Here is a 27,313-nt window from a genome sequence, read left to right as displayed (position 1 = left end):
CATCCATTTAGATACAAGGATCTCACATCTATCCTTTCTGGCTGAGCAGTACTCCACTGTACATGAGAAAACCCATCTTGGGTTCAACAATTACGGTGCAGGAAGAAGATGTTAGAGATTACAATTTAACTGAGGGCCAAAAAGCAATCAAGGCCAAGCGTCCTCCAGTTATTTGGAAGTACGAATATTTGGATCACACAGCAGACATCCAGCTGCATCCTTGGGGGGAAGACTTGGGGAAGCGTTCGAGCAGTGTGCCATGGCCGTGTTTGCTTCCGTGATGACACGGGGACTGTGGAGTCCTCCAGACAGTGGAAGTCGAAGCCCAGGGAGATGACTTGCTGTCTCTTCTGTTTCACTTTTTGGATGAATGACTTTATAAGTTCAGGGCTGATGAATTCTTCATAGCCCGGGAAGTGAAAGTACTTAGGGTTGATCAAAAAAATTTCAAATACCCTCAGTTCAATGGGGAGAAGAATTTTCACTTTCCAAGCATCCTCAGGAATAGAAGTCAAAGAAATAATGTACTCAGCATTGAAGGCCTATAAATGACGAGAAACTGGAAGTTTTTGTAATCATTGATATTTAAAACACTAAGAAAGAAGAAAGAAAGAAAGAACTTCTAAGAAGATCTGTTTTATTTTCTCTTAAGAAGATATAATAATTTAATTTCTCTGAATTTTTTTGACAAACAGAAATTTATAGAACAGAAAGTTTTAACTTAAAGTGTGGCTTTCAGAAGTAGAAAATCAGCCAGGTGTGTTGGTATATGCCTGTAGCCCCGACTACTCTGAGGGCTGAGGAAAAAGGCTCAAAAGTTTGAGGCAGTCTTGGCCTCTTGGCAAGATCTTGTCTCAAAACAAAAACAATCAGAAGAGTGCTGGGAGGACCCAACATGGTGGTGCACCCTGTAATCCCAGCACTTGGGAGATGGAGGAAGTAGCCTGAATTTGAGGCTGGCCTGACTACCTAGAATGACTGTCTCAACATAGATGAAATAGCCTGTGTGATATAGCATCCATGGATTCCAACCACAATATGGAAGAAGAAAAAAATAAATGGAAAATCAAGGAATTAAAAAAAAACACATCTTTTTATCCATTTGTCAGTCAATGGGCATATGGATGGTTTCCAAGATCAGGCTATTGAAAACTTTTTTTTTTTTTTTGGTGGAACCAAGGCTTGAACTCAGGTCCTTGCACTTGCCAGGCAAGCCCTTATTCTACTGAGCAATCTCCCTGACCCCTGAAAACTGTTCTGACATAAACATGACTGTGCATATAACCCTGTGATATAATGCCTTTAATTCTTTCATGAAAATGCCCAGAGTAGGTATATCTGTTTCAAATGGGACCTCTAGTCTTAGTTTCTCCACACTGATTTCCACAGTGGTTGCACAGGTCTACCCTCGCACCAACAATGGAGAGGGCTTCCTTGGCCCCTGCATCCCTGCCAGAGCTTGTTATTGATTTGTTGATCAGCGCATTCTTTTGAGAGTGAGATGAAACCTCAGTATTATTTTATGGCATCTGTAAAATGATCAGCAATGTGGAAGGTGTTTTCATGTCTTATTTGCCACTTGTCCTTCTTCATCTCAGAAGAGAATGTTCTTGATTTCATGTCCTGTTTTTATTTTACAGAAAATAAAACATAATAGATAAAACATTAAAAATGATACACAATTTCAAAAAAAAGAACAAGATGTTGGTATTCAGCAGTGTTGCTTTATTGCACATGGTTGTCTTCAGTGTAGTTGCTCAGATCACCAGATATAAGCATGTGAAGTTAGTCAAAATAAAAATTGTGAACATTAACCTATCTCTTCAAAAACTGATAGAAATTAGTAGTACAATCATCTTAGCTATCTTGTGTATAAAAAGGCCTCATTTTTACACTTCATTCTTTTTCTTTCTTTTCTCCTTTCCACTATCTCAACTGTTTATTCGTTTTGAGGAGCTACTTTCCCCTTCACTATATTTGTCGTACCTTTCAGATTTTCTTTACTAGTTCAGGTTCTTACATCAGGAAGACAATGTGATGTTTACACATGTGGGTCTTATTTATGTAACTTATGGGTATAAACTCTAGGTGCCTCCATGTGTCTATAAAAGCTTGAAGTTTACTTTTATGACTGAGTAATAGTCTATTGTATAAAACACCACTTTTTAAAATCCATTCCTTAGCTGATGGGCGTTTGAGTTTTTTCCATGATCCAACTACTACAGATTGTGCTGCTATAACCTTCAGTGTATGTACACCATTGTGGAATGATGTTTTTAGTACTTCTGGGAAAATACACAGAAGGGGAATAGTTGGGTTGAATGGGACTTTGAATCCTAGTTTTTTGAGGAATCTCTACATGGATTTCCACAGATGTTGCATCAGTCTATATTTCCATCACCAGTGGAGAAGGGTTCCTTTCTCCCCTCTGCCTTTCCAGCGTTTGTTATTAGTTGCTTTAATTTATGAAAGCCATTCTTTCTGGGGTGAGATAAAATTTCAGTGTTGTTTTAATTTGCATTTTTCAAATGACCAATGATGTTGAACATTTTTCATATATTTGTCATTTGTGTTTTTTCCTTTGAGAAATATGTATTCATCTCTGATGCCCATTTTTGGGTTGGGTCTTTGAATTTTGGGAACCTGATTTTTGTTTAATACTTCACATATTCTAGAGAGAAATCCTTTATTTGAGTGACTGTTGGTTAAGGATTTTTTCCAATTTGTGGGTTTTCTATCTCTGTGTTGGCAATTTTTTTAATGTGAAAATCTTCTCAGTAAGATGGGATCTCAGTTATTGTTTCTTTGAAGTATTTTCTGAAGTATTTTATTTCTCTAGATCTTTGAAGTTCATGAACTCTTTGCCTTCCCCTATGTCTTCATGAATTATACCTGTTTTCTCTTCCAGGAAAATTAAGTGTTTCTACTCTAATGTTTAGAACTTTAATTCATTTTGACATTAGTTTAGTTCATGGTGATAGATATTGATCTAGTTTTAGTTTTTGGCATATGGAAAGCCAGTTTTTCTAGCACCATTTGTTAAAACAGCTATCTTTCTTCCAGTGAATTTGCTTGCCTCCTTTGTGAAAGAAGGTGGCTGAATATGTTTGTAGTTGTTTCTACATATTCTAACGTGTTCCATTGATCCTTAGGTCTGCTTTTTGTCAGTGCCATGCTGATTTTATCACATTAGCTTTGTAGTATAATTTGAGCTCAGTGATTGTGATGCTTCCTGCCTTGTCTTTGTTGACTGGGCTTGCTTCTGTGATTCCAGGGCTCTGCTGGTTCCACATGAGTTTTAAGAGTGTTTTCTCTAGATCTTTGAAGTATGCTTCTGGTGCTTGGATCAGGATTGCATTAAATCTGTGTAACAGCTTTGGGAGTATCACCATCTGCATAATGTTGTTTCTTCCTAACACTGAGCAAGGAATGTCTTTCCATTTTCTGAAATCCTTTTGATCTCTTTTTTCAGAGTATTGTAATTTTCATTATATAGTTCTTTTACTTCCTTTCTTAGATTAGTGCCTAAGTGTTTCTTTCTTTTTTATTTTTTGCACGCTATTTTGAAGGGAGCTATTTTCCTCATTTGTCTTTCGGTGAGTTTGTTGCTTGTGTGTAGGAATGCAGTTGATTTCTGGGTGTGGTCTTTTGGTTTGTATCCTGCTGTGCTACTGAATTTGTTTATTGATTCTAGGAGCCTCTTGGTGGAACCCTCTGAGAGTTTCACATGGAGATAATATCATCTGCAATTAATGAGAATTTAGTATTGAGCTTTCCAATTCTTATTCCTTATATTTGTCTCTCTTGTGTAATTGCTTTGACTAATGCTTCCGAAATTACTTTGAGTTGGAGTGGTAGTGGAAATCCTTTCATTGTGCCTGATTTTCGATGGAAGGCTGTCAGGTTTTGCCCATGTGGTATGATGTTGGCTGTTGGTTTGTCATACATAACTTTTATTGGGTTGAGGTAAAGAATATCCATTCCAGTTTTCTGTAGGGTTCTTTTCATGAATGATTGCTGAACTTTGTCAAAAGGTTTTTCTGTCTCTTTTGAGATGATCTTGAGGTCTTTGGTTTTGGCTCTGTCAATATGGTATATTATTTTTAGATTTGCATATGATGACCCTCCTTGCATCTCTGGATGGAATCCCACTCAGTCATGGTATATAATCATTTTGTTGCATCCTATTCAATAATATTTTATTAAGTATTTTTGAATCTATTTTCATTAGGGAGATTTACCTATGGTTCTCCTTTTTGCTCAGATTTTTTTCTGGTTTTGGGATTAGTGTAATATTTGACTCCAGAAATGAGTTAAGGAGAACTGCTTTCTTTATAATTTCTTTGAATAATTTGAGGAATATTGTTATTAAATCTTCCCTAAACTTCCTGTAGAATTTATCTGTAAAGCCATAGGGACTTGGGCTTTTCTTTGTTGATGAGTTTTTTATTACATTTTCAATTTAATTAACTGACATTGTATTATTCAGAATTTTTAATTTTCTTGATTTAGTTTTGCTAATTCATGCATATGTGGGAATCTGCTATTTGTTCTGTGCTTTCCATCCTATAAGAGTGAAGATTTTAAAAGTATTGGTCATCTTCTGAATTGCAACGGGCACTGTTGTAATTTTACTCTTTTCATTCCTTATTCCATGAACTTGAGTTTTTGTTTATTTTTTGATGAGATTGGCTAGGGGTTTATCAACTTTGTTTAATCTTTCGAAGAACCAACTCATTGGTTCATTAATTCTTTGTCTGAATTTAATTAATTCCTCTCTGATCATCATAATTTCTTCCCTTCATTGGACTTTGGGCTTGACTTGCTCTTCTTTATTTTGGAAACTTGTAGTGAAGCATTGGGATGTTTATGTTCTCATTTTGAGTGAAATGTGTTTCTTGTATAAAACATATTGTTGGATTTTGTTTCTTGATCCACTCTGCCAACCTATTTCTTTTAATTGGTGAATTGAGGCCATTTACATTGATGGTTATAACTGATATGTCTTGGCTTATCTTTGTCATGTTAATTTCTTGCTGTTGCTTCCCCACTTTTCTATGTTTAATTGCTTTCCATGTTTGGTGGTTTCTTTCTGTTGTTGTTGGAATTATGGATCATTTTTATCTCTTTCTAGAATATATCTCAGTTCTCTTGGTAGGATTGGTCTGGAAGTCATGAACTTATTTAGTCGTTTTTGTCACAGAAGTATTTTAATTCTCTATTTTCAAAGAAAGCTTTGTAGAATACATTAATCTGGGTTCAAAATTGTTTCTTTTCAGGACTTTAAGTACTTCACACCAAGTTCTTCTTGACTTGCTAGTTATGTTGAGAAATCTTCTATAATTCTGATGAGCCTTCATTAATAGACAATCTGTTTCTTCTCTCTAACACTTTTTAATATTCTGTTTTTGTACTGAATTTCTGGGATCTTGATTATTACATGTCTGGGTGTGGATTTATTTTGGTAGATGCTAATTGGAGTTTTATATGCCTCACTTATTTATATGTCAGATTCTTTTTCCATGCTTGGAAAGCTTTCTGGTATTACTTTTCCAAATACTCTCTTTAGGCCATTTTGTGTTGACTTCTCCTTTTTCATAGACACCTATCAGTCTCATGTTATTCATGTATGCATCATCTTGTAGCTACTGAATTGTCATTCTCTGGTTCTTTGTTATTTTTAATAGATCTTTCCTTTCATGGTTACTAGCTCCAATGATGTCTTCAAGGTCTAAAAGTCTAAATTCAATTTCATTGAAACTATTCTACCAGCTTTTAATGAAGCATTAAATTCCTGGGTATCTCTTTGTTGTATGTCATGAGTCAGTGCTGAAATGATAAGAAGACCTGATGAGTGTGGCTTCAGAGGTCTCACTGAGAATAGCCTCTCTCTAAGTGAGCCCAGAGCCACAGAAACATCTCACATGTATTGCAAGCTAAAGGCAGGCTAAGGAATGTGCATAACTACTTTAATGAACACAAACTACTCAGTTGACTCCAGGCATTTACCTAACATTAAGTTTACACAAAACTAGCCTTTAGCAAGGCTAAAGTAAGGGATAAAACAACAAACAGTGTGCCAGTCAGAGAAGCTGTTATCTGTAGCCTTGAATCCCAGCTTGCCAGAATTTACAAGAAAGAAAACAGCTCTCCTTGGGCTCTGTTTATTTCTCCTTGCTTCCTCAGGACATTAGGCTTTTGTCTCATATCATATTTCTATGTCTCTTTGAGTCTGTTTCAGCCATTCTAATTCTTTTACATATTGTTCATTCAAGGTTCCCATCATTTTCTATGCTTCTCTATTTAAAAAAAAATCTATGTCTTCTTTAGATATGCTCAGCAATTCTTTCATTATGTTATCATTTCTTTTATTATCTGAAAGATTATTTTTTATTTGATTTTCTATACACCTGAATTGTGTTGTCTTTCTTTCTTTCTTTCTTTCTTTCTTTCTTTCTTTCTTTCTTTCTTTCTTTCTTTCTTTCTTTCTCTTTCTTTGTATTTAGAACAAGGTCTTCACGGTTTCACTGTGTGGATTGGACATGTAGTGATCCTCCTGTTTACAGCCTCCCAATTGCTGGGATTACAGGCATGTGCGACTATGCCCATTCTCAATCACTGTCTCAGCACTCTTCAGGGGCAGAGCTGGGATGGCATGCGGTGATGGGGAGTGAACCCCTGTCCCTGCATTCTGCCTAAGCAGGTGTTTTAGTCCACTGAGCTATCTGGCCAGGCCTATGCATTCTTATTTCATTTGTGCCTGGAAACTTTCAGGAGGGTCTGCTTAAGATGCATTTGAAAACATTAATTGCCCATTAATGTTACTTTTTTAAATTGAAAAGCAATTTTGAAGGGCCTGCTAGTGTTACCTAATAAGTTCAGCAGTATAAATATCACAATGGTCATACAGTTGAATACATTCTACTGTTCCTGTGTTTACAAGGTAAAAAATAAATTATTTACAGAACTATGTAAAAACAATTCACAATTGTAAAAAGCTATTCAAAAGTGCCACTCGTAAAATATTTAAATTCATGAACTATCTAGGAAAATATAATAAAATAAAAAAATTATATACTGAAAAACATAAAACTCTGAAGAGTAAAGATTAAATAACAGCATTATATTTCCAATGTGAAATTAATAAATGTTTGAGAACAAAGAATTTCAATATAAGATACAGGATGCTGGAAGATGAAATGTTGATTTTTAGTTTCTGCAGTTCAATTACTCAATACTTTTAAGTTTTTCTTTTTATGTATTTGGTACAGGGTCTCACTATCATCTTGGACTTGTAGCGATCTTCCTGGTTTCATCCTCCCCAGCACTGGGATTACAGGTGTGTGCCACCACACCAGGACTTGGTGACCAGCTCAGGGTGCATGGGGGTGGACCCCACACAGTATGTGGAATATCTTTAATTTTAAAATCAATATTCCACATTGAAAGTCATATTATCTATGGCTTCATGACTTTTGAGGTGTTTTACACTTTTTGCTTTTTTAAGAGAACAAAAATAAAGTAAAAAACAAAACCTTAGAAATGATACAGAATTTCCCTGAACAAAATGTTAGGAATTCAGTAATGACTGTTGCATTATATCTGTGATCTTCAAATTAATTGCTCAGGAGTACCAGAAATAAGCATGCAAAATTGGTTAAAAAAACAAGAGGAAAGATATAAAGAATTAACTGTTCCTTTCCAATAGATCAGGAGAAATCAGCAGTACAATTATCCAAGCTATCCTGTGTCTGATTGTGTGCGTGCGCGCATGTGCACACATGCACACACACACACACACACACACACACACAAACACACACTTATGTACGTGTTTCCCTCGCTTTTCTCTTTCTTTCCTCCTTCCTCTCACCCTAATCGTTCCTTCCCTGTGAAAGGTTAGTTTCCTTTTCCCGGTGTCTATTGTGCCTTTCAAATCTCATTCACTCCTTTCGGGGCTGTTTTATGTGACTCTAAACACTTCAAAATGCAGATCACCTTTGCTGCTCTACTTGTTTTATTCTTCATAAATTGAATGTGATTTTTAATTCACAATACTTGTGCTGTAATTTTTCTATCAAGGATCAGAAAGGTAATTCTGTCTAACAAAAGCCTGGATCTAAGACATTGGCTCAGTGCCAGCTGGTACAACTTCCTGTCACTCTATGGGACAATTTATTTTCTTCCAAAGCTTTTTTTCGCAAAATGCCTTCAATTTTATACACTTTCAGGAGAAATGTACTGTAGACAAAGTTGTCTCCTTTTAGGAAAACTATGTCTTTTATTTTTTAAAAGACAGTACAAATTTTTTTAAAACAAAAAGTTACAAGCAGTATGGAATTTCACTTGACAGAGTAATATGAATTTCACGGTGTTTGTGGTAGTGCATAGTGTTGTCTTACAGCCAGATATTCATATTACCAGATATGTGCATATAAAATTGGAAGAAAAAAGCAAAAAAGAAAGCCCCCCAAAAACCCAAAGATGTGTGGAAGAAATTAAGGAGAAGAAGTAAAACACTGAAAAAAGGAGATAAAACAAGTTAAAGCATTCAGTGCTCCTTTCACAGAGCAGCAGAGACGCACAGTACAGTTGTCCAAGCCACCCTGCCTAAATACACAGATAAACTACTAAAGAATGAAATACTGAAATGTCCATCGTGCGTTTGACACGTGATGCGGAACCGCAGCGAATGCTTGTTTGCAAGGCACATTGCGTTGATCCTCCTGAAAAGTGCCCCTTGCCTGCAAAGGTCCTCATCCCGTTGGTTTTATCATCTTTTGGAAGAAGCCCTGGCAGTCTTTCCTTGGTGCCTGTTCATGGTGGCTTTGAGGTTCAGAGTTGATTCCGAATGTCGCTGGCAATTTCCGCCCAGTTCAAGCACTGCGGTGCGTCTTCACTCGTCCCCGGAATCTGGCTCTGTGCTCAGGCTGCCTCTGCAATAGGTCAGACGACTGGCAGCGGCAGCTGGACGTGTCCAACCCACGGCACGGAGTCAGTTCAGACAGCGCAGCTGCGGCGCTCTCAGGAGAGGACTTCCAGGAGCGCTTCCAAAAGTGGCAAGAAGAAGGGATCTGTGAGGGGGGTTAATGGCAGGGCCCCTTTTTCTGGAATCATTTTTAAAAATTTAATTATTCACTATGGCTTGTATATATGTATGATTAGCATTCGGCATGCACACATGTAGGTGCGTGCGTGCGTGTGTGTGTGTGTGCGCGTGTGTGTGTGTGCGCGCCTTGGTGCCAGGAATGAGGTTGCAAATTAGCAGCAAATCTTTCTGTACTACTTCAGTTTCTAGTTGAGGAGAAAAATACTTAAAATATACAGTGAAAAGGAGAAAAAGTTTAAAGTGGTTTCAGAATTTTCATTCCACAGTCAATAGGCTCTAAGCCAAGAGCATCATGGTGAGGTTGTGGTGGAGGAAACACGGCGGGGGATGCGGTGCAGAGAACACCGCGGTGGGCGTGCAGTGGAGGAGACGGCGCCGTGGAAGCTGTTCACATGAACGTTAGCTGGAGAGAGTGGGCTCAAAGGAGAAGCCAGCCTCGCAAAGCATCGAATTAAGGCTATGCTCTTGGGGAGCAAAGAATATTGCAATTATTTAGAATAATTTTAAAATTCTCAAGGGACTATGTCGAAAATATATTATGGGTATCCTCTCTTCCTTTGTATGAAATCACGGGAGACAGTATTTAGAGGTAGGTTATCTGTACTTCTTAAATAAAAAAATTAATCTTGGTTATATGTAGATTGGCATCGTAATGTGGGGAAAATTTTCCTTTATTGCTTTCCAAAATTTTGTGAAAATTATTTATTTATTTGTTACAGGGTCCCACTATGCAGCTCAGACTCATAGTTGGTCCTTTTTGTCTCGGACTCTCCAGTGCTGGAACTACAGGAGTGCACCATCACGCCTGGATTTGGTGGCTAGCATGGCGCACCTCGGGTTCCCAGGCTGCCTGGGCATGCAATACCGGGTAGGGAACCGGGGTCCTTGTGCTTACCAGGCAGGCTCTTAGATTGCTGAGTCATCTCCCCAACCCAATTTGTTGCTTTTTTATTCAAGCAATGTTATTTTTTTATTCTTCATAAACCTAGTATTAAATGAAATCTTGTGATAAATACATGAGAATGAAATAACGAAGGTCTATTACTTTAGAAATTTGAAATTCATATGAAAAATCCTTTAAATTTCTGGGAGTGTGGATCGGGTTAGTGAAGAGGCCACGCTTCTGAGCTTTTCTACACAAATATTCCTCGAGTGAGTTAGTGATGCAAAATACGGGGAACTAAAGCATGACAGACATACATGTCTTGCTTACAAACTGTTGAAATGCCATCTAAGACATTCCTACCTTCATTTACATCATAGTGCTTGCTTTTGTCTAAAAGTGCATTTATAACTTTGCCTGTGGATTTCATAACTAGTCCCTCTATATTGTAAACTCAGCTCAGAGAGTGCAGAACTTATTGTGGCATCTTGATGTCCTACAGTAGAACAATTTCAGCTTTGGTGAAGAACAAGAATAAATATTGTATGTGGATGTATAGCTCCAAAGCAGAGAGAACAACTCTCGATTTGCTATATTTTAAGTTATGTATTTGATGTATTAGTTGTTTATTTGATGTAGCCTTATTTGAGAGGTATATTCCCGAACAGTGCTTTGCTGCAAAAGCAGTTAAGAGATATAACTTTTGACCTTCACTGGAATTTGCCTTTGAATGTTCTTTTTTCATTCTGCACCTAGGATAGTAGGCTATCAAGGCTGAAGGAACCAGGAAGAGGAAAACCACCTGAATTATCTATATAAATGACTTATTCATGTGTATGGCTTATTTTTCTAACTTTTACATTTCCTCCACAGATTTGGGAAAAATTAGCAAATATATGGAATGCTTAAAAAAACAGATGCAAATAGGAGAATTTGTAAGAATATTAATATATATTTATATTATATGTAATTATGCAAATATTTGGGATAAAGAGTCCATGTGTGCTTATATTTGAGATATAGACAAGACTGATGAGAGTGCACATGCAGGAACTAATTCCCGATGGTGAATGTGATTATTATATCTAAAATGTACTAATAAGATTAATTAAATAATTGGGAAATTTATTTTGCATGATAAACAAAATAAGAATGAGAGATCGAGTGCAATAAATATTGAATCTATTAAAAAATGGATTTTTCATATGCTCTGTCACCCTCAGATTTCAGGGGAGAAGAAAATGTCCTTCCCTAACGACACCCTAGTGGTGGATTTCATTCTCCTGGGACTCACAGATGACCCTGCGCTGGAGAAGGCACTCTTTGGGCTGTTCCTGCTGGTCTACCTGATCACGCTGGCAGGAAATCTGTGCATGATCCTGCTCATCAGAGCCACGCCGCACCTGCAGACCCCCATGTACTTCTTCCTGGGCCACCTCTCCTTCGTGGACATCTGCTACTCCTCCAACGTCACTCCGAACATGCTGCACAGCCTCCTTTCCGGGTGGAAGGCCATTTCCCGGGCAGGCTGCTTCACTCAGTGCCTCCTCTTCATCGCGCTGGTCATCACCGAGTTCTACATGCTGGCGTGCATGGCCCTGGACCGCTACGTGGCCATCTGCAGCCCTCTGCACTACAGCAGCAGGATGAACAGGCGCGTCTGCGTCTCTCTCGTCGCCTTCCCCTATCTGTTCGGCTTCCTCAACGGCCTCTCTCAGGCCCTGCTGACTTTCCACCTGTCCTTCTGTGGCTCCCTCGAAATCAAGCACTTCTACTGTGCGGACCCTCCGCTCATAGTGCTGGCCTGCTCGGACACACGAGTCAAAGAGATGGCGATGTTCGTCGTGGCTGGTTTTACCTTGTCAAGCTCTCTCTTCATCGTTCTCCTGTCCTACGTGTTCATTTTCGTAGCCATCCTGAAGATTCGATCTGCAGAAGGCAGGCGCAAGGCCTTTTCTACCTGTGGCTCCCACCTGACCACGGTCACCATATTTTATGGAACCCTGATCTGCATGTACCTGCGACCTCCGTCAGAGAAGTCTGTGGAAGAGTCCAAAGTGATCTCCGTGTTTTACACTTTTCTGAGCCCAATGCTGAACCCGTTGATCTATAGCTTAAGGAACAAGGATGTGATCCGGGCCATGAAGGTCTTGTCCAAAGGAAACTTGTTTCAGAAAATTACAGTTTAGTATGCGTTCATTCATAACCAGTAAGTGTCCTGGTGCTGAAGTGAATTCCTAAGCTGTTAATACTAGTGTTCTGGGGTCTGGACCATTATTGGAAGTTTTCTTCATTGGCTTTTGAAAATAGAATGTTCAAGGTAAATTATTTTAATAAAAGCTCTCGCATTGAATTTGGAAAGCTTATTTTTGTAAAGAAATCCCAAATGTTCCCATATTAGCGTGCTATAATTTCATTTAATAACTTCGTTCAACATTTTGTTAGAAATGGATCATGAACGTTTACATTTTGAAAATTTATTTCAATAAAAGAAACATTACCAGTAACCCTCAATACTGCCTTCTTTCTCCCTGCCTGATTTCCTGTCCATCTTGCCACTTTGTGAAACTGCTCTGTAAGTCTTCGAGAGGCACTTATCACAAAACTGAAGAAAAAGCTACTATATTCTGTTGTGAAGAGTTTTGCAATGAAAGCACAGGCTTCTAAAAACCTTAACAATGGTATTTACGTTTTGTTATACTTGTGTTTTTATAGCTAGAAAACGTCCAATGTCTGATACTTTCTTTCATTTATTAGTTTTGCAAGGAAAATATTAGAATTTTTTGATATTAATGTAACTCAATCCTCTTTTATATATAGTCATTTCTATGTAGTCATTGAGCACATGCTGACATGAGAAGAGATTTGCTAGTGTATTTTCATAAAAGTATCTGTTCATTGACCGAAGCAACACATGCTGTACAGTACAGCTGCCATCGCTTTGCATTCTGCTGTGGTCTGTGTGGTCGGTCTCTGCTGGACACACAGCCTTCCTTTGCGTGGCGGTCAGGCACCAGACAACCGCGCTGAGACCTGCCTGCGTGCATCAGCTGGTGAAGCATGTAAATCTCTTGGACAGAGCAGCATCGGGCCATAAATTCTGAGAACGCCTGTTAGGGTGTGACGCTGCGAGCGGGAAGAGGAGCATCATTGCTCAGTGGCGTGCTCCGCGTTAGCTGCCTCGAAGCCAGTAAATGGCGATATTGCCATTAAGGAAGGACACATCATGACAAAAGACAGGAAGAGCGGAATACATACTGTGAAACCCCGTGGAGCATGAGGACCAAGGAGATGTAAATGTGTTTTCTTTAGCTGTAGGCCCACATTTTGCACAAGGAATGATTATTATTGTTATTATAACTAAGAAAAGAAATAGTCACACATTCCATATTTCTAATTCACAAATCATAAAGCAAATATTCTCTGTTTGTTAATATTGGAATTTAAGCCGTAAGTAGGAGAGAACAAATCCAAACTTGCTCTGTATTTTTTACCTAGCTTGTCTCCCAGATATCTTCCAACTCAAGCTCCTGTTATTTTTTCTTTCTAAGAATATTGTGGTGCTGAATAAGTTTCCAAGGGTTCGAAGGCTGTGTTTTATGGAGGTGTTCATTTTATGGTTTCTTTCAGGGAATTTGCAGGGTTGGAAGCAGCAATGTCAATACCCCCATCTACCATCTTTAAAAAGGGAGAAGAAAATCTTGTATTTATGAGGTAGAATATTTTTCTAGAGAAATGTCCTACAAATAAAGGATTTAAAAATATTTTTGCTTGAGAGAAAATTATCAACATCACCTTTGCCTTCACTTTTGACATGAGAATGAAGTGAAAAGGAGGGAAGCTGAGTTCTGGTAAAGGGTATCTGGTGTACAAATCTTGTCTAGGTGTGCTCTGTGCACCACACACAACACACACAGAATGAGTGAAAGTAGCCCTTGTACAACAGAGGGTGCAGGAAACAGGGATATCCATTTGCTGGCAGAGATTTTGTACTTCACAATACGCAAACATAAACTAAGTAAAACAATTATGGAAATCTATCTGAAGCCATAACTTATACAATAAATATCTTGTTGAAATGGGGGAAATTGACTTCAAATAGATTTAGGTATTTGTCATAACCATGCTATTATATGGGATGTAAAATCATCTTGCCCAGTGCTACAAGGGTAAAATGGAATTTTTGACATCCCTTAAGATCCCAGACAAGTGTTTGTATAGAACAGTTGATGCAAGATTTAACCAATGTCATTATACTCTGAATGTAGGCCCTCATGAATATGGCTAGTAACAACTTAAGTTTGCCTCCTGCTGTTTACCAACTCAAGAAGTGTTAATACTGACCACAAATCAAAAGTCTATTAAGAAACTTTTTATTTAAATGTGCAAAATAAAACCCCATACTTTTTAAAAGTAATTTTACTGAGAAACAAATAGCAGTGAGTCGGTTTCAAAATCGATTAGTAAGACAGTTTCAATAAATAATATATTGCATACTGTTGTCTTTTTAGTGGCTATTCATAGTACAAGATGCAATACAGTCCAGTAGTCCGTAAGAGTAGTGGGTTATCCGCAGGCCTGGCAATGTCAGAAGTTGTTCACTTGAGCCTTTTACAGCTCAGCATATTAATATGGCTTTACTTTTTATACCTCATGTTTATATTTTTCTGCTGGATGGTTAAGACCAAGATAAAGTAAGTCCTATATAACAAGAAATGCAACTTTTGTATCTGTCAAGGTCAGTTAAATCCCCTCAGGATGTACCCTAAAACCCTGTACTGCAGTGTGCAGATCCTTTGTCAGGAAACCCCACATTTTTAGACCATAAGATGTTAATACATTGAACAAAAATTTATAATATTTTACTGCCATCAACTTACAGAGTAATAATCCAGGTCCGTTTTTATTAGATGGCTCAAATATCCTCTCTAAATTACACTTTACAGACATTGCAAATGCCTTATAATAATGTAAACAAAATAACTTTTCCCTAAAGGAGGAACTTGAGAACTTCAGTCCATTCTTTCAGGACTTGTACTTCTCTTAGATCTTAGAATGTTATAGCCAGCAGGTTCTTGGCCAATTGAGATATGAAGGATAATAGGGCAGGAAAACAGTTGGGGGGGGGCTTCTGAAACGCTTGCGTCAGTGTCTCTGGGCTCAGAATGCTGGTGGCACAAGAATCTGCCCTTGTCTACTTTGTAGGCTTTTCAACAGTGATTAGACAGGCCTGGAATTTGGGAATATGGGTCAGCCTCATTTATTTGATGGTCTGGGTGACTACTAGTATGTTGCGAATTATTTGGATTCTTTAACTTTGGAATTTTGACAACTGGTTAAATCAGCAAGGTTGGTATAAAGCTATGTGTGATTGGCAGGCTTATCTGTTGCGTTTGGTTAGCTTGGTTATATATTCCATAAAGTTAAATCTACTCAACAGTAAATCTGCAGAGATTTAAAATTGGGGAAGATTGTCTAAAGATTAAAAATAGTGATATACTAAAAGGTTTTATATAAGCATTAAGTTACACTATGTACTTATGTAGGTAAATGGATACAACTAGAGACCTGAACTCATAAGGGAAATAAATCAGGCCCACATGTGTAAACATTGTTTTGTATCGCTAGTGTAGGAAGCTGAAAGAATAAAATCTGAAGGACTCCATGGATACTGTGAAAGGGAAGAAAACTGTTCAAAAGGAAGGACCAACTGGGATGAGGGAAAGGAGAAAAGAAAGAAAAAGGGAAGGGAAAAATATATTTATGTATATACGCCAGATAGCTTGAAGAGTTGCCCTGCTAATTTCTTTCTTTTTTCTTTTTTCATTTCATTTATGTATTTGGTACAAGGTCTCACTACGCGGCTTGGACTTGTAGTGATCCTCCTGTTTTCAGACTCCCCAGCGCTGGGATTATAGGCGTGCACCATGACACCCAGACTTGATCGCCAGTTCAGCATGCCCCAGGGGCTTGGCTGGCATGGCCTGTGGGACTGAGGATTGAACCCTGGTCCTTGTGCTTGCCAAAGCAGGCGCTTAGTCTGCTGAGCTATCTCGCCAGCTGCATTGCTGATTTCTGCCAGTCCACTGAAAGGAGCAGTTAATGCTTGAATATTTTTCTCACTCCTTAATCTGATAACTTTTTGACCAGTTTTGCATGCTTATATCTGGTAATCTGAACAACTAATTTGAAGACAACAATATGCTACATAATAATGATTGTTGAATTCTTACTAGTTTGCTTAGTGAAATCCTGCATTGTTTCTAATTTTTTAAAATATTTTTCTTCCCTTCTAAAAAGTAACAAATTTCAAGGGTCATGTAATATGGAATATGTTTATGCTACAATTCAGTTTTGAGGCATTAATGGATATTATAAATGTCAGACAAATATATAAAATGAAGTAACAAATAGTTATTAATAATATTGTAGTGAGATCTTTTATAAATCACCTCTGGAAAAAGGGAATGAACTAATTTGGGAGTGATCATCTCCCATTATAAAAATAAAGTACTTTGACTAAAAAGGAACCAGTGGAGCAAATTACAAGATCATAGAATTACATAAAATATTACTTTCTTTGTTTAAATAATAAAATACATACTGTTTTCAGCGCACCATTAATGGACACAAAAAAGCATGAAAATAAAAGTTTAAAAATCTGCAATTACCAGCACAAACGTCATTTGGAAGATGATCAAAATTCGTTAAAGAAAATTACACAACATGATGTATGAATGGAAACCACTTTCTTATTCAGAGAATATTTTATAAATCATGTTGGGCTCACAAAAGCAGGTCAGAGACGTTCAACATTGATGAGCTAGCAAGTGAAAGGAGGAGCTTATCTTCCAACTATTCCAGTAGTGGTCAGAAGCACAGACCCTGCTGGACCAGAAGGCTGAGTTCTGTTCTGCGTGTACTGTCAGTGTTACTGTAATTGTCACATTCATCATTTCATCAGATGCTCCTTCCATCTCACACTGATCATGGGATACAAAGACATACTGTTCTGATTTCAGAGAATTACATTCACTTAAGATAAACAAGGGACTCTGGTGGATTTCTTTTTCTAATTCTTTCAGTGGGAAACAGTAGATATTGAAGTTTTGTTTATTTTACTAAGGTTTCTAACAAACACCCCTCTGAAAGCCTGCTTGACATCCTTGTTCCGCAGGCTGTAGATAAATGGGTTCAGCATAGGGCTCACGAAGATGCAGAACACCGCCACAATTTTCCCCTGCTCGACAGACTGCTTGTTGGCTGGTCGCAGATACATGCAGAAGAGGGACCCGTAGAACATAGAGACCGCGGTCAGATGGGAGCCACAGGTGGAGACGGCTTTGCGCTGCCCTTCGCTGGAACGGATCCTCACGATGGTGATGAAGATGAAAACGTAAGAGGTGAGGATGATGAGCAGGGAGCCAGTGAGATTTATCCCTGCGGACACAAACAGGGCGGTTTGCTTTATGAAAGTGTCAGAGCACGTCAACATTAAGAGCGGGGGGTCAGCGCAGTAGAAGTGATTGATGGTGTTGGGTCCACAAAAGGACAAGCGGGAGGTCAGTGTGACCTGCATCGCGCCCACTGCAGAGCCCCAGAGGTAGGGCAAGGTGACCAGGGAGATGCAGACGGGCCTGGACATTTTGCTGCTGTAGTGCAGGGGGTTGCAGATGGCCATGTATCTGTCGTAGGCCATGGCACCCAGTATGTAATACTCGGTGAGGAGCAGAGTGACGAACACAAAGCACTGGGTCAGGCACCCAGCGTAGGAAATGCTCTTCTTCTCGGCTAAGAAGTTGACGAGCATCTGTGGGGAGACATTGGTGGAGTAGCAAATGTCCACACATGCTAAATGACTGAGGAAGAAATACATGGGGGTTTGGAGTCGGGGTGTGAATCGGATCAGAAAGATCATCCCAAAGTTTCCGGTCAGTGTGATGAGGTAAATGAGGAGAAACACTGTGAAGAGGATGGGCTGCAGCTCTGGCCGGCCCGTCAGCCCCAGCAGAATGAACTCGGTGGCCTCAGTGCTGTTGCTTTTGGGATCGATCTTCATCCTCATCGTCTCTAACAGAATAAAAAGAAAGTGTCAGGAATAGAAGGAAACAAATGATGAACGATCCGAAAATAGTTCAACTCAAGGTGCAGCACAAAACTGACTTTGTAAAAGAGTTGTATAGAAGTTATCTCCTTCAGAGAAGGAGGTGTCCACAGAGACTCGAAGTGTTTTGTTTGCTTTTAATGTATTGTACAAGGTCTACAGGGTCTCTCCTCACAGAGCAGACTCTTAGTGATCCTCCTGTTTTCAGCCTCCCAAGCACTGGGATTACAGGCCACCATGCCCAGTCTCAGTCGCTGTGACTTTCTCAGTGCACCGCGGGGGGAGGGCCTGGCATGGCAGTCCAGGGATTGAACCCCAGTCCCAGAGCTTGGCTAAGCAGGTGCTTTAGTCTGCTGGGCTATCTGGCTGGCCCTTAGGAAGTGTTTTGTGTTACTGATTAAAGCAGGAAGTAGGTGGGATTTTGGAGCCTTTTCCTTCCGTTTTGCAATTCCCACGTGCTCTCTGCTAACACATGGGAGGCTTAACTTTGCTACTTGTCATTCCAAAGGGACCACTGGCTCAAGATGCCAACCCTCACACTCGGCTAATCCCACAGCCGGAGAAGAGAATGTGGCCTACGGGTGACGCCGCAGACCTGTCTCATCATTGCTAGCAGGGCACCAGCTTGCACGTATCAGGAAGTCACGCATCGCTTCAGACTGTTGTGTACACATTCACATTTCATCTCTTCCTCATTTTTTTTCTTATTTTCCAATAGCAATGAACATTTCCTGGTGCCTTGCTTTTCTGTTCATCCCACTCATTTGTCCCGCACAAATAGCTACACATTCATGTAAATATTCACTTGTGCTTGATAAAATATTGCATGCAACATTAGCCCGTTTTTCATATTCTATACTTATAGTTCAACTTATATCTTTAACTTCAACTCTTCTGCATGAACCACGAAGAGTTCTTGTGCACCATGGCTCCTAAACGGTGCATAGTGAATGTTAAAACCACAGGGCGGGGCAATTTCTCCACTACTGGTCAGAACTAAGAAAGATCATCATATATCTAATCTATCACAGTTGAGGTTTCTTCTTCCACACTTAGAGTTCTCCACTCTTTAACACTTGCTAGTGACCACTTAGGCAAATAAGGCACACTGTGTTTCTGACTTCATACGATGGCCCAAGTTTGCCATTGTGCTTGTGCTGCGTATGACCATGTGCCAGGTTCCTAGTGATGGCTTTCTGTCCCGAGCTCAGAAGTCCGCAATTCGTATCTGTCTTGCCTGCAACTTTAACCTTGTCGCTCCTTGAAAATGGTGAGGACTTTCTCACTTAGGGTCTTTAGACGTGATGACCCCCCTGCCCTGAATATTCTGTCTCCAGAGCTTTGAGTGATTTTTGTGAAGGTAAAGTAACAACTCCACTTCAAACCAATAACAATAGATAACTCTGAGACAAATGTAAATGATTATGGCTTGTCAAGACAGGCTGAAATTACATCAAAAGATGTGTTCTACTGTGGAAAAGTTACATGGTCTCGATGATCACATGGCAGCAGGGATTTTAAACCAAGACCTTCAACTAGAGACCTGGTGGAGGCGATACGCAGACACATTGAATCAGACCAGGGAGATCTTGGTCCTTGTGCTCATATGGTGTTTTGTAGCACTTTCAGTGAAAGGGGCAGTGGATTAGGGGCAGGCTAAGCTTCAAAGTAGCCTCTGATAGGTTTACCTCAGAAGTCATACAACTAGTCATGTACTATGGGTAGAAATCATTGGGCATTTTTCATAAAGGCCAGAGACAGACTAAAATAATCTTGGCGGTTAAAATTCATCTCCTTGGGCTGCAAAGATAGCTCAGCAGTCTAAGTGCCTACCTACGCAAGCGCAAGGACCTGGGTTTGATCCCTGGTATCGCATGCTGTGCCAGCCCCACTTTGGGTGCATTGAGAAAGCCATCAATACTGGGCCTGATGGAGCATGCCTGTGATTCCAGAGTAGGGTAAGCTAAAACAGGAGGATGACTATGAGTCTGAGCTGCATAGTGAGACTCTGTACCAAACATGTAAAATTAAAAAAAAATTCTCATCACAATCCAAATTTATTCTTTATACAAGATCAAGCAGCTTGTGGGATCTTTACACATCTGTATAGAAGTACTTTATTCAGAGAAATTCAGAGTCAAAGGCACATTGACTCACTTTCTTTAGATGTTTCTTCTAATAACACTTCCTCTGACACAGGCATTTCTGGATGCTTATCTAATCTACCTCCATCCCAATAACTCATTGTCATGAAATGTACTCTAGTTTACTTCCTGACATTTAATGCTTCTGAAATTATTTATATACTAGCCATTCCCTTCATTATAATATTAGGTACATGCAGGCAGGAACTTTATTGACATCATATTTCCACAACAAAGACAAATGCCTGAATCAAAATATTCATTAATTATTAGCTGAACGAATTAATACATCAATGAGATAACTTTTAAAATTGCAATTTACTGATTTTTTTTGTGGGATGTATCTTTCTCATGGCTCTGATATTAGCAACGGAGGTTAAGCTACTGTGAAATGCACTGACTACCTTGACAGGAACATACAGGGAAAAGCACAGCTAGAGAAATTAGATAGGAATTATTTAAATAACAAAGCTGGAGCTAGTGATGATGGCCCTTAAGTCCATGTCATTGATCCTTAAAACTTGTAGAGTGAATTGCTGGAAGTTGGGTGAAAGTTGACCCTGGATGGAAAGAATGAACTTCTTTTCATCGTGGCCACAGACTGTACAAGAGGACAGAAGCCGTTCCTGTCTCCCAAGGCGTGCCTGGCGTGTGGCTTTACCAGAATCAGTTACTCACATTTGCATCCGTGGTTACCAACTGAGATTGCGCGTTAGAGTCAGGTGAGAAGCTTTCAAGAACAGTGAAAAAGCGAAGGAACAACTGGGATGAGGAAAGGGACAACAGAAGAAAGAAGGGAAAAGATCTATCTATTTACACAAGATAGCTTGGATAATTGTACCGCTGATTCCTGCTGGTCTCGCGAAGGGAGCAGCCAATGCTTAATTATTTTTACTATCAGTTTCTTACAACTTTTTTCTTTTTAGCAATTTTGCATAATATATTAAGTGATCTGAACAACTAATATGAGGACAGCATTATGCAATATAATGACCTTTGTTGAATTTCTATTGTTTTGGTTAGCGAAATTCTGTCATTTCTAATTTGTTTTTGCTAGATTTTATTCTCTTAACAAAAAGGCAATGACAAGTGAGTCTGAGCCCAACACAGGCAGATACACACATTGCTGTGATATTTTTAGTATAGCTCCATTTGTTTGAAAAGCTCAAACAACATCTAACAATTGAACTGGACAATTTCAATAATCAATTAAGTAGGCTTTTTCATTAAAGAAATCAGGTATTTTTATATGTTGGCAACATGCATTAATCCTTTACAATGTATTGTAAAATATTTTTATAAAACTGTCAAAAGTCTCATTGTCATCAGTGCACATGGAACTTTTCTTCATAATCTCAGAAGTAGGAAAAAAGTTAAGCCTCAGATTTTAGTCCTCCTCCTATAGTATTGGTTCAAAAAAGCTCATGAAGAGAATCTAATTTCTACATCTTTGCCTCGAGTCTTCCTAACTCCACAGAAGGGGGAGGGGAAACATTTGTTTTAACTGCTGTGTGTTCTTTCATCCTTATTCTGATCAGCCCAAGGCTTGACTGGCGTGATCACATGGAGGATCCCAGTTGTGAAAGTAGAATGAGATCGAATTGTGATTCACACTAGAAGTTGGTGAGAAGCCTTGGAGAGGGCTATTAGCTACCTTCCCCCTAACATGTCCATAGTGTTAAAATGCATGTGTTTTGTGGCAAATGATGCCTAAAAATGTTTTATTCTCACATCATATGCTGCAAGCCACAGTGCCATGGGCCTCCAACAAATGGACAAATTCCTTATTGTGAAGATCCCTTCTCTTTGATCAATGGGGCTTCCTTGCTTTGAGAGAAAGATGAATGAGAAGATGGGAGGAAGAACACAATCCCAGTAAAAGGTCGTAATTCAGTTGTGAAATAGTTTTCAATTAGGTAATAGAATTAGTGAAGATAATCCCAAACATTCTCAGGGTAGGAAAGAATTGGTATTATATACAATGCAGGAGACACAACAATTTTAATCCCTATACAGATTTTTTTTTCTGAGAAGTTTGGAGAAGTGGATTCGCTTGCTGATAGCTCAACTCAGCCTATAACAGTATTGACAAAGGACACAAACAGAACTTAGTATATTCCTTAGAAGGAGTCAAAGTGCTACAGCAAACAAAGTATGGAAATGACATCCAGGATTTGGAGGCAGGTTTATTACATGGATGGACATGGATCAGGTCATTCCTAGAATATCAGGCTACAGTCTCTCATGGTCTAGGGCTTACAGGAGACAAGCAGGCAGGAAACACAGAGGAAGAATGGCTTTTCACCTGGGGATTGGCTTATACAATGTGTATCATAGTGAGCAGCCATTTCTAGGAGACCAAAGTAACAGGACTGCAATGTGAATTATTATTTAGGCAACTCGTAAAGTGAAGTATATTGGTTGGGAGACATTTTGTGCTGCAAAAGAGACTGGGTTTGATGTCCATAGGCATCACTTTGTCATCAGCTTTCAGTGCTAATTTGAAATGACAGAAACCCAAGGGAAGCTCTTTGATATGAAGACAGAGTGGCTCACCACTACTCCTCCTCTCCTGCTGTCTTATATTAACATTTAGCTAAATCTGTTGCAGTTTTTGTCTCAGTAGGAATTGTAAGGAGTCATTAAAGGGTTATGGACCGGGACTGTATCTTATACCAAATTCTAAGTCTATTGGTTTAAGAAGTAAACATGATAAAAACAATTGATGGATGTTTGAAATCCAATAATTGGCTAGAGCTCAGCACAAAAACTACTCTAAATTTTATGAGTTGTGAGTAGCGGACCTATAAGTAAGGCTAATATGTCTGCAGGACTTGTCTGACCTCCTGGCTCATTGCAAGTCACTTCTCTCTTTGCTGAAATTCAGAAGACTGCTCTTGATAATATTTTCTTTCTGTGACTGTTACAGTGGTCTCTAGAAATACTATTTTCAGTCCAAAACAGGAAGCAATGAAAACAAACCCAACTTCTTAGGAGTTCTTGAACTTCAGGTCTTACCTGGGTCAGGATATTGGTTTCTTATCCTTGCCAAAGTTTCTCAAAATGGGGGAATTTATCGTAGCTGAAGAGTTAGCCTGGAAATACTCATCCCTGAAACAGTAATTAAGAAATTGCCCAGGGGATGTCCTCAAGGGCTCCCAGGGAGGATGTTTACAAAGACATATCCTCAGACTAAGTATTAATTTATGAAGTCATCATTAGTATTGTATTTTGGTAAAAGCAAACATGCTAATACTACTTTTCACATTGGGATTAATTTTAAGACAGATAAAAAGGTGTTTTATTTTCTGTAGTCACAAGACCATTACAGCATCCTCAAGTTGAATAGTATTTTCTTCTTCTAAAGGCCCCTAAGGTTTTCTCTCTGCTTGTTTTATATTATTTGTCACCTCCTATGACTTGTTTCTGTCTTTTGCTGGACTGTAAATGCCCTGAGAGCAGAACAAACATCAATTTAATCTTGATATCTTCTATAGGGATCTGTGTCTCTAGGCTGGCACTCCCTATTTAATTCAGACTTGCTGGATGAAGAAATAAATGCTGATGTTTGTTTAAATGAGATCAGATTGACGTGGTTATATAATTAGTGCATAAAAAAGGACTATTATTGTAGTCCTTATGCAAAATATATGTATGATCTTGTATATATTTATTTATTAGTTGATATATTCTCACACATTTGTATTTGAAATCAAATAAAACCTTAATATTCTTTGGTTAGTTGTAATTGATTATGAATAACAACAATAACATGAGAAAAATATCTTATATAACTAACATACAGTCTAACATAATCTTCCTTCCCTGAACTACATTCATCATTAATCCTTGATGTATAAAAATAGATTATGTTAGAAATAAAACAAAGTTTGGCAGTTTAACTTGGGTTTATTAATAATTAGAGAGAAAAAATTGACAAAGCTATGACCTTCCATAGTGCTTCAAAGAGAAGCTGGCCTAATCTTCCAGCTTTCTGCTTTGGCTCTGACTGCATGGGTAAATAAAACAACAAATCCTTGGGCTCAGTTTCTTTGAGCAGTTCTTACATGTGTTTGTCAGTCTTCCCACTGTTTATTCAGTTTCAACTGGTCATGAGTGGTACTCACATTTCCAGATTATTAACAAATTTTTAAAATTTATGTAGGATGAAGATGGAACCTAGGATACTTTGCCCAGTGTATGTTGTGGGGATGTAGTTAAGCTCTCATCAGCTGATATTCTAAGCATGTTCTGAATATGTAGAGACACTAAACCCAAAGGAGGTCTATACTTCCTGTAAAAATCAGGGTTCTACTCTGTCAGCCATGAATACCAGCAGTGTGTGGGTGACACAAAGAGAGAAATGTTCTTAAGATGCACTGTGCATGGTGCATGAGAACAGAGCAGACAGAACTTGGAAGGTTAGACTTAGAGTGGGGTAACTACAGATGGAGCCATAGAACTTCCTTCCATACCATGGACAGGGGACAAAAGTTACAAAAATTGAAATAAAATCGTTTGAGATATTCTGGAAGAAAAGGAGCCAACAAAGATTATTTAAACCATTGGCATCTCCAAGATTAAAGCTACTCTTTAAAGGAAAGTCAGAGCCCATGTATTCAAATAATATGTAATTATGTCTTCATGGAATGACCTAGGTATGAGGTCATTAGTAGCTAGTACCCTAGAATTATTAACTCAAGGTATTTAATCACTATAATTCTTTTAAACAGTTAAGGAAGAACAGGTAAAAATTTATGCACTGCTAGCTACAAACATGTCAAGAATAAACAAAAGCCCTCGTCAAGATTGGCAGAATTTCTACACATAGTTTTAGTTTGATTCTGAACGCAGTTTTCTGCCTAACCATGTGTCTGAAATGAATACACACTGTAGAGGATGATGTTATTGTGATAGCTCGGGTTACGAAGCAGCCCTGAAGCCATGCTGCCACCCAACACTCAATGAAAGCTTTAGTTAGAAAAAAGTATGCTTCAAAATTGGGATAACTGTTCTCTCACTTAAGATAAGAAGCAATGTTTGTTACGGCACTTCGAAGTTGAATTAAAGGACTGTGAATTTGGTTTCCTACACTCTTAAAGTGAGTGGCCCATAGTTGATGACTTTGCATATGATTTTTATAGTCAGCTTTAACCTTGTTAATTCTCCGTACACTTTTCTTGCATAACATCATCTATTGACTTCCAGAAATTCAGGCTTGGAAATAAATGGTTTCTAAAGTGCGTTCCTCATTAAAACATTTTAAAGTCTAAGTTTACCACATTTAACTCAGCGGTTGCAATTATTTGCTTCCCTATGGAAATAAAAACAATTATAGAGACAATAAACTATATTTTCTCTGTATTATCTTATCCTAAGAGTCTTGCACTGCCAACTCTCTACCTAATGTATGCTATCAGCTCAGAGTATTGGTTAATGCAAGCAATTAATGCCCTAAACACTTAAAATTTAATAGATTCATTGCCAAGGAAAAATCGTGTGTAGTGCTTACAAAAGCCTCCATGAGGTACACCTGCAATAACTTGATGCCTGAGATAAAAAGCTCCAGAAGCCCTATCTATGAGAAGGCAGGAACCATGTGGGATATCGCGATATTACCACAGCAAGAGAAACTGGTATTTCATTTTATAAAAGGTAAATCTAGCAAAATGACACTGACATAGCTCTATACATGGGAAAGAAACATAATATTCATACTTTACAGAAAATGAGTGAAAGAACTCAGGCAGAGATGACTCAGACTAAGAATACCTGATTCTGTGAAATGTCAGAAAAAAATAATACTTTTGTGAAGATTCTTAATTGATTACTTGTGGTTACAAAACAAGTCTTTGGATTCTGTCCTGGTTTTGTCCTTATGCTGAAAACAGTTCATTATAAATTTCAATGAGTCAAACTTTAAAACTGGCTTCAAAATTATGAAGCAATTTAATTTCAAAAGGAAATCCAAGAAAACATACAGTGAAATATAAATCATTTTAGATATATAAAGGTGACCATTTTTAGCCTTTTAAAACATAACCATTAAAAAATAAAATAAAAAACATTTATTTTATATATGTATATATACAAATTCATAAACATATATAACAAAATAGTTTATATCTTTTAATGAGTACCAAATTTATCACAATTATAAAATGGACCAAGTAAAAGATGTATGAATTTTAAAATTGAAAAGCAACAAATGAAATATTATTTAGCAATAGATTTCATAGAAATAAATATCCATATATATATATATACATATATATGTATATATATATATGGCTAAGACATCAAATCTTCTCTGTTTATTTAACAGTACAGGAGATGATCATGAACAAGTAGAGAAGAGGTTGCATACTGACGGGAAGGTCATACTCACAACAAGCAAACAGAAAAATATTCAGTGACAAAGTTGCCATTTTCTTTTTTCTTTTGTATTTTTTAGAGAAGGGTCTACAGGGTGTTCAGGGTCTCACTACTAGATCAGACTCATAATGATTGCCTGTTTACAGCACCCCAGGAGCTGGGATTATAGGCACGCGCCACCATGCTGAGTCTCAATTGTCTTCTCATGTGCCCCAGGGGCAAGGCTGGCATGGCAGGCCCGGGGATTGAACCCCCAACCGCTGTGCCTGCTTGCAGGCACTTTAATCTGCTTCATTTTCCTTAAATAGCACCTGAAGAAGAGTTCCATTGGTCATAAGTATCATCTGCATGGTATATCGCAGGGTAATAAAATAAAAAGACTGTCCTTCTTATATTTTTTGAATGAGGGAAAAAATGACCTATCGGTCTGACAAGGTTCTTGAGTACTGTGCGTATCTATGTTGTCCTGGTGACACAGAGTAGTACTGGGTAGCATACTCTGGGTGAAAGTGTGTTCTTTACTGAGCCAACCAAGCAAAAACAAGGCTCCTGCTCTTGCCTTGGAATTTGGAGGCCGTTTAGAGAGCCCTCCCCGACGTAGCTCTGTCAGGGCTCAGTTTGCTCTGGAAGGCTACACAGACTTGTACGTTTCATGTGCGCGCTGTGAAAGACCATAAATATGTCAGGAGAAAACACGA

The 27,313-nt window shown here is 38.5% G+C and overlaps 3 protein-coding genes across 3 annotated transcripts in view; 1 reads left to right on the top strand and 2 right to left on the bottom strand.

The window, feature by feature from the left end:
* LOC101590957 (olfactory receptor 5M10-like) overlaps positions 1–18,057 on the bottom strand; it is a 23,102-nt gene extending 5,045 nt beyond the window's left edge. Inside the window, exons 1-2 of the mRNA XM_004645760.2 lie at positions 17,368–18,057; positions 14,765–14,770 (exon numbers count right to left, since the gene is read on the bottom strand). Of these exons, the coding sequence (XP_004645817.2) occupies positions 14,765–14,770; positions 17,368–18,057 (696 nt within the window). The remainder of the gene's footprint in view (positions 1–14,764; positions 14,771–17,367) is intronic.
* Positions 11,234–12,181, top strand: LOC101583874 (olfactory receptor 5M10-like). The gene has a single exon (XM_004645817.1). It carries the CDS (start codon positions 11,234–11,236, stop codon positions 12,179–12,181), a length of 948 nt encoding a protein of 315 aa, XP_004645874.1.
* LOC101583486 (olfactory receptor 1030-like) overlaps positions 18,054–27,313 on the bottom strand; it is a 10,437-nt gene continuing 1,177 nt past the window's right edge. Inside the window, exon 2 of the mRNA XM_023706083.1 lies at positions 18,054–18,062. Within this exon, the coding sequence (XP_023561851.1) occupies positions 18,054–18,062 (9 nt within the window). The remainder of the gene's footprint in view (positions 18,063–27,313) is intronic.

This window comes from Octodon degus, unplaced genomic scaffold, assembly GCF_000260255.1.
Source record: "Octodon degus isolate 3935 unplaced genomic scaffold, OctDeg1.0 scaffold00239, whole genome shotgun sequence".
Taxonomy (NCBI): Eukaryota; Metazoa; Chordata; class Mammalia; order Rodentia; family Octodontidae; genus Octodon; species Octodon degus.
Note: the sequence above shows the minus strand (reverse complement) of the source record. Positions and strands in the feature narration are given on the sequence as shown.

Coding starts and splice junctions, on each gene's coding strand:
- LOC101583874 (XM_004645817.1), top strand. CDS start 11,234: ATGTCCTTCCCTAACGACACCCTAGTGGTGGATTTCATTCTCCTGGGA.